At 37.5% G+C, this 12,506-nt stretch overlaps 1 protein-coding gene across 1 annotated transcript; it reads right to left on the bottom strand.

Moving 5' to 3' along the window:
• Nucleotides 1–2,089: 2,089 nt before the first annotated feature.
• On the bottom strand, nt 2,090–6,589 carry LOC140180583 (uncharacterized). Its single transcript, XM_072221823.1, has 7 exons — nt 6,457–6,589; nt 5,813–5,970; nt 5,271–5,461; nt 4,445–4,811; nt 3,745–4,081; nt 3,022–3,167; nt 2,090–2,698 (listed from the first exon to the last, which is right to left on the bottom strand). The coding sequence occupies exons 1-7, from the start codon at nt 6,587–6,589 to the stop codon at nt 2,090–2,092; spliced, it is 1,941 nt and encodes a 646-aa protein (XP_072077924.1).
• Nucleotides 6,590–12,506: the final 5,917 nt, after the last annotated feature.

Here is a 12,506-nt window from a genome sequence, read left to right as displayed (position 1 = left end):
TTTGTTGAGAAAAAGGAGGATCCGAGTTTGAGGGAAGAGTTGGCTATAAAGGCTGCTAAGATTTCAGAGCTAGAGGTGAAGTTAGTTGAGGTTGAGAAGCATTTGAAAGAGGTGAAGGATAGTTATGCCAAAGATGTTGAAGATTTAAAAAAGAAAGAATCTGACTTATCTACTCTGAGTACTTGTATGATTGAGGTTACCGCTCAGTTGAAGGAGGTGGAGAAGAACAAGCAAGGAGAAATTCTAGATTCCTTCCTTGAAGGATTTGAGAGGGCTTCTCTTCAGGCGAGATTTCTAGCTCCCGGGGTGGATTTCTCATCGATGGATCCAGGTAAAATAGTGCAGGATGGCGTTATGGTCGAAGATGATAGTGCTGCTGAGCAAGGAGATGAAAATGCTTAGTAGGGTTTTGTTTTGCTGCGGTTGTACTTTTTCTTTTTATTGGTAGACTTATTTTGCTCCTGAGTTGAGCTTAATTTTGTGATATTATCTTGCTACTATTTTGTGAAAAATAACTCTTGGTGTTTCTAGTTACATGTTTTTTGTGCATGTTATGATTATGAGATAATATTATTGTTTGTATGGGTGTGTATCTGGTTTGTAACTGTGGCTTTGAGCCAAACATGTTTATTAGGTAAAATTGTGTTAATGATGAAATGCCATTATTTTGATGGAGAAGTATCATGGAAAGGCCGAGTAGGCTGAGTTTATTGAGATGCCGATTAATTGGCATAGGTTTTGTTTGATAATAACTGGATTCTGTTGAATGGTCGGCAGTAAATTGCGATAAATTTTGAAAAGTCGGTTTCCGAGTATTGCTCAGTAATCTGTTTGAGTGATTGATTCCGAGTGGTATGATTCGGTGTAAGATCAGCTATTTGTTTTGACTGATATGTGCCAAATGGTTGGTTTCGGATTATAATCGGTAATTTGATTAAATGATTGTATCCGAGTGGTCAGATTAAGATCAGTTATTTGATGGATTGAATGATGAATTCTGAATGAACGGATTCCGACTTAGATCGGTTATTTGTTTGATTGATTGAAGAATTCTGAATGATCATATTTCGAGTTAGATCGGATGATTGATAAATTCTGAATGATCGGCTTCCGAGTTAGATCGGATGAATGATAAATTCTGAATGATCGGCTTCCGATTAATATCGGATATTTGTTTGATTTAGGGGTGAGCACGGGTCGGTTTGGTTCGAGTTCATGGTAAAATTAGAACCGAACCGATCAAAATATAAATGGTTCGGTTTGGTTTGAATTTGTGTTTTTTTTGTACATGTATCTGAACCAAACCAAACTGATTAAGAACGGATTGGTTCGGTTCGGGTAATTGGGTACTCGATGACTTTGAAATTCATAAAAAAACCAAATTTTTATCTTAAAAATTTAACAAGTACAATAAACATGTAACAATAATAGAAATAATCCAAACATGTTAAACACCAAATACATTAAAAACTAAACTCATTAAAATCCAAACATATTAATAGTGAATAATTTTTATCTAATAGAAAAGTCATATATATATTTTTTATTTTTTTATTTAATTAATATATGATCAGGTTCGCGGGTTGGTTCGGGTTCCGCACCCCCAGAACCGATACCTGAACCAATCACTAACGAAGACCATCGGTTTGGTTCGGGTTGAACCCGATTACCCGTTGGTTCCAGAACCAATTTAATTGGTTTGGTTCGGATTCAGACAGGTAATCGGATATCCGCTATCCGTGCTCACCCCTAGTTTGATTGGTAGATTCCAAATGATCTGTTTTGGAATATGATCGGTTAATTATTTATTTGATAGTATCCGGATGGTCGGATTGAGAGTAAGATCGGCCGTTTGTTGATTATTTCCGAATGCTCGGACTGATAGTATAGGTCGGCATTATATGTATAAATGATTGAGAAGTATGGAATGGGAAAAATAATGATTTTGATAAAAGAAGAGATTTATTTATTGGAGAACCTTTGATTTCAAAGGCCCCAGGTAGGCTAGCCTCGTTAAAACATCTCCAAGCAAAACCCTTGTGGAAAAAATCTTGGCAGTAGGAAAAAGAGTACTGGCCTGTGCCTGGTATTAACTGTAATATAACTTTAAGGAAGATACATTCCAAGTGTTAGGGAGATCTTTACCCTCTAAGGTTTGTAGTCGGTAAGCTCCATTGCCGATGACTTGTGTTACTCGGTAAGGGCCCTCCCAATTAGCTGCTAGTTTGCCATGTGCTGATGGTTTTCTAGCTTGTTCTGTTTTTCTGAGGACAAGGTCGTTGAGTTGGAAAGACCTTGGGTGAAGCCTTTGGTTATATCTTCGGGCTATGTGCTGTTGCATGGCCAAATGTTTGACTGCTGTGGATGATCTGAGTTCTTCTATGAGGTCAAGTTTGGATTGCTGAGCTATGTCTTTTGTAGTTTGGTCGGCCAATTCAGTGCGCAGTGAGGATTGGGAGATCTCCACTGGTATCATTGCGTCTGAACTGTAGACTAACCGGAAGGGTGTTTCCTTTGTGGTTGAGTGAATTGTTATGTTGTATCCCCATATGATCTCCGGGATAAGCTCAGCCCAGAGGCCTTTTGCATCATCCAGTTTCTTTCTTAGAGCAGGCAGTATTACTTTATTTGCAGCCTCTGCTAAGCCGTTTGTTTGTGGGTGCTCAACTGAGGAGAAATGTTGTTTGATTTTTAGTTCCTGGAAAAAGGATGTAAACTTTTGATCGGCAAACTAGCGACCATTATCTGTGATAATGTGCCGAGGAATGCCGAATCGACAAATAATATATTTCCAGACAAAAGAAATCATTTGCTGTGATGTGATCTTGGCTAAGGGCTGTGCCTCGATCCATTTGGAAAAATAGTCAATTGCTACAACTAAGAATTTTACCTGCCCTGCTGCTGTGGGGAATGGGCCGAGGATATCTACGCCCCATTGGTTGAACAGCCAACTTACCTCGGAACAGTGTCGGAGTTCGTCCAGGAGATGTCTGATCGGACTGTGTTTCTAGCAGTTGTTACAGCTTTTAACTTTTGCTTGACAATCCTGTCGTATTGTCGGCCAATATAATCCAGCTTTGAGAATTTTGGAAGACAGACTTCGCGCTCCGAGGAGTGTATAACAGATCCCTTCATGCGCCTCAGCAAGTGCAAGCTCGGCTTCTGTTCTGCAAAGACATTTAAGTAATGGATGAGAGAATCCTCATCTATATAGGCAATTATTATAAATTGTAAAAAAGGAGGCTTGTCGGCGAAAGTGTCGAGCATTTTCGACGTCGCCTGGCAGGATCCCTGTCCGGAGATACTCTATGTATGGAGATCTCCAATCTGCTTCCTGTGTTACACTTAAGATTTGTGTTAGTTCAATGTTTGGCTTGAGCAGTGTTGACTGATAAAGTGATGACCCATTTGGTTAAGTGGTGGCGAGTTTAGACAGAATGTCAGCTCGGCCATTACTCTCTCTTGGTATGTGCTGTATTTCGTATTTAGAAAATTTTGAAAGTAAATTTTGTATGATATCCAGGTATTTAGAAAGCAAAGGGTCCTTTACTTGGTATAAGTTGTTTACCTGCTGGACGATAAGTAAGGAGTCGCAATATACCTTAAGTTCGGTGATGTTTAGGTCGGCAGCGAGTCTAAGGCTAGCAATTAGTGCTTCATACTTACTTTAATTGTTGCTTGCTTTAAATGAAAAATTAAGGGAATGTTCGATGACGTTGCCGTGGCTATCATCAAGAATGATACCTGCTCCACACTCTTGTGGGTTCGAGGACCCATCGACGTATAAAGACCATTCGATGTAGTCTTCAGTTGTACTTGGTACCGAGAATTCGGCGATAAAGTTGGCCAAGAACTGGGATTTGATGGATGCTCGGCCTTCGTACTTGATATCAAATTCTGATAGCTCCACCGACCATTTTACTAGTCGGCCAGCCAGCTCAGGTTTCTGAAGGATTTGCCGCAAAGGATGATCTGTCCAAACATGGATTTCGTGGCTTTGAAAATATGGTCGGAGTCTTCTAGCTGAGAAGACAAGGGCTAGGGCCAATTTATCAATGCTCGGATATCGAAGCTCGGCATTCTGTAATGTTTTGCTAGTAAAATAGATCGGGAACTATTTTTTTTCCCTTTCTGCAACAAGAGCAGAGCTTATAGCCCAGTTAGTGACAGATAAATATAAGAATAACGGTTCCCCTTGGAGGGGGGTTTGTAAAATTGGTAGTTTTAAAAGAGTTTCTTTGATAGTTGTGAATGCTTGTTCACATTCATCAGTCCATTGGAAAGCTTTTTTCTTTTTTAAAGTTTGGAAAAAACATAAAGATTTAGAAGCTAGGCAAGGTAAGAATCTAGAGAGTTCAGCAAGTCTCCCTGTTAACCGCTGGACTTCCTTGATGGTGTGTGGACTTGTCATGTCTAAAATAGCTCGGCATTTTTCTGGATTTACCTCAATACCTCGGCTAGTGAGCATGAAGCCGAGGAATTTACCGCTCTGTACCCCAAATGCACACTTTTTCGGATTTAACCGCATGTTGTATTCTCTTAGCTCTCTGAAGATTTCTGCGAGGTCATCAAGGTGATTATTGCCGATCTTTGTCTTGGCGATCATATCGTTGACGTAGACCTCAATATTCCTGTCGATTTGTTTGGCGAAGACTTTGTCCATTAGACGTTGATATGTCGTACCTGCATTCTTAAGGCCAAATGGCATGACTTTATAACAATAGTTTCCATTTTCAGAAATAAAGGCTGTCTTATTTTGATCGGATGGATGCATTTGGATCTGGTTATAACCAGAATATGCATCCATAAATCTGAGTTTTTCAAAACCAGATGCATTATCAACTAAGCAATCAATAGAGGGCAAATGGTAGGAATCTTTGGGGCATGCTTTGTTGAGATCGGTGAAATCAACACACATGCGCCATTTACCGTTATGTTTTTTAACCATGATGACATTCGCCAGCCATGTTGTGAATCTGATTTCTCGGATGAAGCCCGCATTGATGAGCTTCTTGGTTTCTTCTAGGGAAGCTTGTTTTCGGTCATGGCCGAGATTTCTCTTTTTCTGTGCTACGGGTCGGACAGATGGATCTAATGCCAACTTGTGCAATATAATGGATGGATCGATGCCTGGCATATCATCTGGGATCCAAGCAAACAGGTCGACATTTTCTTGTAAGAATGTTCAGAATGATGATTTTTCTTCTGAGGATAATTTTGAGCCGACGTATGTGAATTTGTCCGAGCTTTCTGTGAAATAGATTTTATGCAGGTCTTCTGTTGGGGTTGGTCTTTCAAGTGTTCCCGCTCTGGGATCAATGTCGGCCAGGATTGGCAGGTCGTTCATGCTTTCGATGTTGTGAACATGGGCTTTTGTGTTTCGGTTAGGTCTTTTGAGACTATTATTGTAACATTCCCTGGCTTCTCGGGCATCACAATGAATGGTTGCAATTGTGTTATCCTGCAAAGGAAACTTAACACAAAGATGAATTGTAGATACTATAGCGCATAACTTATTTAAGAAAGGTCGACCAAGTATTTAATTGTAAGGACTAAAACAGTCAACCACCAAGTATTGAATATCTGAAGTTTTTGACGAGGGAAACTCACCAAGTGTGGTTTGTAACCACACAGAGCCCATAACCGGGACTCGTCCACCTGAGAGCCCTACCAGGTCACCGGTGGAAGGTCAGAGGATGTTACTGCTCAGTTTCATTTTCTGGAATGTTGAGTAAAAGAGAACGTTGGCGCTGCTCCTTGGGTCGAGCAACACCATTTTTACTAGGAGATCTCCGAGCTGTAGGGAGATTACGACCGGATCATCAAAATTCGCTACACTGTTGTCATGATCGGTTGTCTGGAATATTATCTGTGGAGATTGTGGTAGTGTCTGCTTTTGAGTTTGATCGGCGTTGATGGAAAGCATAGCTCGGTAAGATCTCTTTCTTGCTGAGCTTGTGGCTCCTCCACCTGCAAAACCTCCGGAAATACAGTTAATTATACCTGTTGGTTGTTTGGGATGGTTGTTGTTCGGTCGGTCTTTATCTCGGCCATGCTGTGTGGCCGAGCTTTGGTTTCCAGAAGGGGGTGCTTGCCCCTGTATGTGGCCACCGATGTATTTGTCCAGGTGACCTTGCCGAGCTAGTCGCTCCATTAGGTCTTTGGCGATGACACAGTCGTCGGTAGTGTGTCCGTGCTTTTAGTAGAAAGAGCAGTATTTTGATCGGTCCGCGCCTTTTGAATCTGGGTAACTTCCGGCTTTTCTTGGTGGTTTGATTAATTTTGAATTCAAGATCTCCTTGATGATGTCGTCGCACTTGGTGTTGAATTTAGTGTAAGACTCATATCGCGGAGTTGGTTTGAAATTCTTTTTGTTGTCTCGCGTCTTGTCGTCGTCTCTGTAGTAAGGCTTTTCTGTTTTCCGAGCTTGTCGGAGTTCCTCGATGTCGATCTAACCTTTAGCCTTTTCATGGAACTCGGCCATGGTCTTAGGTTTGGCTACAGCAATAGTTTCCTGGAATTTTTCTGGTCTCAGTCCACTTTTTATGGCGTGTAGTTCCACCTCGGGGTGGAGGTCGGGTATACTCATGGCTATTTTTATGAAGCACGTCATGTAATCCCTGAGGCTTTCTTGCTGGCCTTGCCTGATTGTATTCAGGTAATCGGAGTTGTGTAGGTAAATGGCTGATCTAGCAAAGTGCTCCTCAAAGGGCTTTGATAGGTCTCGAAAGCGAGAAATAGAACCTACAGGCAAAGAACAAAACCAATCAGGTGCAGGACCGTCTAAGTAAGATAGAAAGTAATGACATAAAACTTTATCAGATGCACCGTTTACTATCATTATGGAGGTGAATTTTTTGATATATTTATTCGGATCGCCCAACCCGTCATAGGGAGTCAGGGTGGTCAGCAAAGTGAATCTCCTAGGCAGCACGAAATTCATCACTTCGGCAGTAAAGGGCCCAGGGGAGCTTTCCAGGTGGTCATTCTATTCTTCTTGCCGAGCTTCCTCATCATGCTCAGGTTGGTCTTCCTCATGCCGAGTAGTGTCAGAGACGTGTGTTGGTCCTGACTGATGCTCGGTTTCTCCTGTCGGTTCTTGCCGATCATTGTTGTTTTCGATCGGGTGTTATTCAAGTTGGCAATTTGATTTGCCATTCTTTGGTTCTCTTCGGCCATGTGCTGGTTGGATTGCCGTTACTCGGTCACCATCTAAAGGAGTTCGGATGGTGTGGGTGGAAGTTGTTCAGCCATGACTTGGGCGAGAACCTCGAGGCCAATGATATATGGAAGGGATTATATTTTCGGCCCACGATGGGCTCCAATTGTTCTTGTATAGATACCTGGAGGGAGAGCTCGGTCTCTGGGAATCGACGCCGAGTTGTTATCTTTGGTGCCGACCTTTGAGCTTTGCGGTAATTCGAGCTTGACTCCAAGGGGATGTCCAATCGCGTAGAGCTTTGAACAAGAAACAAGGGGGGAGTGTACATGCAAAGGCACTCCGAAACTTAAGTCAATATTGGGAATTCAATGTGTCCTTTTAGGATGGAGGATCAAACCTTTTGTAGGTGAAAATGTATCAGTCCGTTATGCTTCTGCTTTATTGCCTATATTAAAGAGCAATAATAGGGGTGAAATGTTAGGTTAGAGGTTTCACTTTTGTAAAACAGTCCGTTAAGCTGATTTGTAATGTAAGTTTCCGATTAATGACGTTGATTGCCGATTAGTAACTGTAACACCGATTAATAATGTAGTGCCGATTAATAATGCAAATTGCCGAGTTATGGTCTGTAATGCCAATCTTGTAACGGTCCTGATCAGAGAGCAAGATGATCACTCACTTTCTATAATCTTCAACTACTTTAAAATCACAATTGAAGAACACATATCGATGGGTTTGCAACATGTTTTATCATCCATTAGAAATGCTTTTTCTTTGCCAAGTTTATCAATAGAAGGAAAAAAGCATCCTTCTTGATCAACCTCATGCTCAATCTCCATTTTATTTTTTGTTGACCAATAAGATCTTGAATCTCCACCTTTCATATATAGTGAACAAAATGCCAAACACTCATTTAAAATATATCCTCTGCTATAGAACTTTTTAGACATGCTGGATTTTGAACATATAATTTTAAAGTGCTTAAGTACCTATAACATAAGTTAATGTTATTCTACTATATATGAAAGTGGACTGAACCTGCAATTTAAATATAATATATATAATTATTCGCACCTTTCTATTGGATACATCCATCGATAATGGACTGGACCTGCAATTTTAGCTTTAGTTGCTAAATGTACCATAACTGTGAAAAATGATGGGAGAAAGAGCTTCTCCATGTCACACAATATTAAGGCAATTTTCTCTTCAAGTGGTGTTAATTTTTTCACTTCAAGATTTTTACTGCATACCCCTCGAAAGAATGTGCACAATTCGATCAAAACAGAGCTCATCTTTTTATCTACTGTTCCTCGTAAAGCAAGTGGAAGAAGTTCTTGCATTATAACATGGAAATCATGAGATTTTTGCCTTGATATTTTTTGTTTTCGAATGCAACGAGAGACGTTAGATGCATAGATATGTGAAAGCTTAACATTTTCTAGTACTTCATAAAACAACTTCTTTTCAGCGGAAGACATTGAGAAATAAGAAGGAGGAAGAAATGTATTTTCATTAGCTCGTTGTTGAGGCCATAAGCTAGGTCTTTTATTCATCTCTTTTAAGTCCAACCAAGCCTTCAAGTTATCTTTCAACTTTTTACCTAGACCTAACAATGTATATATCAAGTTATCACACATATTTTTTTCTATGTGTATCACGTCAAGGTTATGTCGCACCAAATTTGTTTCCCAATAAGGGAGATTTTAAAAAATACTCCTCTTTCTCCATGTATTTTTTATCACCCCACTAACATCTTCACCAAGCTTACCGAGGAAAAAATTTATGTCTCTAGTTTGATCCAAAACTGATGACACTGATATTAGACTAGGTGCAACTCTTGATTCTTTAGTCCCATCGAAAGATCTTGCATCATTTCAATATTTATTATTAGACTTTAAGAAGAGTTGATGACCCATGTAGCAATACTTTTGACTTTTTGTGAGTCTTATAGAATCAGTATTTATATTGCAAGAAGGTCAAGCAAATTCACCATAAGTGCACCAACCAGATAAGTTACCATATGCTGAAAAATCATTTATTGTCTACATGAGTGCTGCTTTCATATTAAATGTCTTCTTGTCAAAGGCATTATAGGTTTCCACCCCAGCATCCCATAATTCACTTAACTCTTCTATCAAAGATTGCAAGAAAATATCAATATTATTTCCAGGCGTTGTTGGTCCAAGAATGAGTAACAACAAAATAAAAAACTTTTACTTCATGCACAACCATGGTGGAAGGTTATATGGCATTAAAATCACTGGCCATGTGCTATATTTACTTTACATTTTACTATATGGATTAAATCCATTAGCAGCTAATCCTAAACAAACATTGCAAGGATCTTTAGAAAATTCTTCATAAGAATTATCAAAATTTTTTCACGCTTCAGAATCTGCAGGATATAGCAAAGTTTCATCTTTATTGCGTTCGTCATGATGTCATCTCATCAATTTGGAAATTCTTGAAGACATAAGCAGTCTCTGCAACCTTGGCTTAAGGGAAAAATACCTTAGAACCTTATTAGAAATTTTTTTTCTTATTATTTTTTCACCTAGAAGCTCCACAAACTAAGCATTCGTTGATGTTCTTATCAGCCAATTCATTCCTAAAATGCATACAATCGTTGAGACAAGCATGGATCATTTCATATTTCAAGTGCAATCCCTTAATCATATTTTATTATTATAATAAGAACTAGGTAACTTCTCTCAACGAGTAATACTTCCATTAATAATCTTAGCAATGCATTAAAAGACTCATTGCTCCATTTGAATAATTACTTTAGATGGTAAAGTTGCAATAGAAAAGAAAGCTTGTTGAATTTCTTGCATCCAGGATATAATTCTTCATCTGCATCTTTTAGTAACTTGTCAAATATTTTCACTTCTGGATGAGATTCATTTCTTGACGCACGTTTGGCTCCAAAGTTTGGCTCCTCATCACCTTTCTGAAGGGTCATTATCTATGCTCTGGGTAAAGCCATTATACACACCCTCTATCATTCGTACCATATCATCACCCCTAAAAATTGCTTCTATACAATTAATTTCTCCAATAGGAATAGGTGAGTTTAATAATTTCCCATGACAAAACCAAGTGTCATATGATGGCATAATACCATTAACCATAAGGTGAACATAAGCCATTGTCTGATTCACTAAATAGTTTAACACACATTTCTTGCGGGGACAAACAATTGATTCTCTGTTACTATGACGAAAGGCATAGTCTAAAAACTTTTCTAATCCCTCTAGATACTCTTTACTAATTCTATCACATTGCATCTATCTTCTATTTCTAGAATTGTCCATGATCCTTTAATAGATATTTTATATCCTAATTAAAATAAATAAATTAAAAATATATAAGCATCAAACATCAAAGACTAGGAAATAAGGTAACCAATTCTAACATAGGTAAATAGAAAACTTAGTTAATTATCACTAACCTTAAAATTGGCACAAATCTGAATTGTAACTACTCAACTTTGGCATAAGCTGTAGGTACAATAGCTGATTTTTCTTTTCAATTAAGTTGGAGATTTCTTCTCTTTTCTTTCTTTTTCTTTTACTCTTCAATCTGCAGAGTGTATATTAAAAATAATTATTGTTTTTTTTTTTAATTCTAATGTATATTTTTGTTGCAACACTAAGTTTTAGAATTGATAAAGAAAAATAGTACATATATCTAATTGGAATGATATGGTATGAATGATGCATGATGTGATAATTTATATCTAAATACATAGTACATATACATATACATATCAATATATAAATGACAAGTGAATGAGAAAGACAAGATAAAGATGGAGTGAATACTTTACTAAATAGAGAGAGGGCTTGGATCTTCTTAGTGGAATCAGAATCTAAATTTTCAGCAAGTATTTTAAGTTCCTCAATGGATCCAATGAAAGAATTAGAGAAACAGAACAAGTGGCAATTGCACATGCTTAGGAGAAAATAATATAAAGTATATGCACGCATCAACACATAAGAAAAGTATGTATATTTATAATAATAATATGGTACACTTTTGAGTCAATATGATGGCTTGTTCTTTTTGTGTTCACTATAACAGTTGCATTACTTTTATGTTCTCCAATTTTTATTTCGAAAAAAATAGGACTAGTAGTGGTATCTCAGAAATTGCCCACTCATAAACCATAATCATAAAGCTAACAATTTTTTGAGGCACGCATCTATCTTGACCTTACCAAGTTCATACATATTGAGAAGAATTCCTTATTATATAATGCCATTTAATAATGTAATAAGGACTAGTTAAAGTCTAATTGATATGAATTTGTGCTATTGTAATAACTTGACACTTTGCCAAAGAATAGTAAAGTGACATAATTCATGGTGTAAATAAATAGAATTTATTTAGTCAATATGAGATGAAATATTATATATCACCTAGAAAGTTATGATCATGTCTCTTAATTGAAGAAAGAATGAAGGATATGTCTCTTTTTCGATTTTCATTTTGCATAAAGAAATTTATGGAGCTATTTGTCATAGAAAGTATAGAGAAGCATGACTAAATAAATATATTATTTACTATTTTTCAATTTTTTCTATGGAAAAGAAAAAAAGAGACCGCCCAATCAGAATTCAGGAACATGCATGAACCTTTTATGAGTTAGGTATTATTTTTTCCCTTTTCAAAAAAAAAAAGAGAAAAACAATAGGGAAAAAAGTCCCAAAAAATTTGCCCCATTGGACAGAAAAATCTAGCATGGAATAGTATTAATCTAATTAGGAAGTAGTACAGAAAGGATGAAAAGTACTCAATTCGAAACTAAGACCTCAAATTCAATAATGAAATACCAAAACTAAAGCAATGATCATTTAATTTCCCTCCTTCAATGAATAAATCCCAAAGAAACACTCAATGAACAACTGATACCAACAGAACACCTCAAAATACATCAGATCCAGCAATGAAATAAAACATGCAATAAATAACCACGTTAATTATTAGAAATTGTAACTCAAAAGCAATGCAAAAGGAATAATTATATCCAAGCAGCAACATTTAAAAGCCAATAATAGTTGAAAGATCTCAAATATGTGCATGCACTTAAATGATTCTGATTAAGAATTCATGTTGCAGGGTTTAATAAACTATGTAAACCTCATTGTACATATTTCAATGAAATAGGCACCAGAAAATCAATAGCAGATTAAGAGCGATAATTTGATCACAGATTAAAGTGGTGGCCAAATAGCAATCAAATTATGAATAACAAAATTGATTGACAAAAGACATTAAAAAGAAAGAAAATGAAAACGATAAACAATGCAAAGGTAAACCACGTAAGTAACTCAAATAA

This window comes from Arachis hypogaea, chromosome 17, assembly GCF_003086295.3.
Source record: "Arachis hypogaea cultivar Tifrunner chromosome 17, arahy.Tifrunner.gnm2.J5K5, whole genome shotgun sequence".
In the NCBI taxonomy this organism is placed as follows: domain Eukaryota; kingdom Viridiplantae; phylum Streptophyta; class Magnoliopsida; order Fabales; family Fabaceae; genus Arachis; species Arachis hypogaea.
This window is presented reverse-complemented; position numbering and strand designations above follow the sequence as displayed.

What these genes read in the sequence shown, in the direction of transcription:
- LOC140180583 (XM_072221823.1), bottom strand. Translation starts at nt 6,589, where the DNA reads ATGAGTATACCCGACCTCCACCCCGAGGTGGAACTACACGCCATAAAA. An exon ending in GTTCCATGAAAAGGCTAAAG is followed by an intron (nt 5,971 to 6,456) that starts GTTAGATCGACA and finishes GAGGTTTTGCAG; the next exon opens with GTGGAGGAGCCACAAGCTCA. An exon ending in TCACTAGCCGAGGTATTGAG is followed by an intron (nt 4,082 to 4,444) that starts GTAAATCCAGAA and finishes AAAACATTACAG; the next exon opens with AATGCCGAGCTTCGATATCC.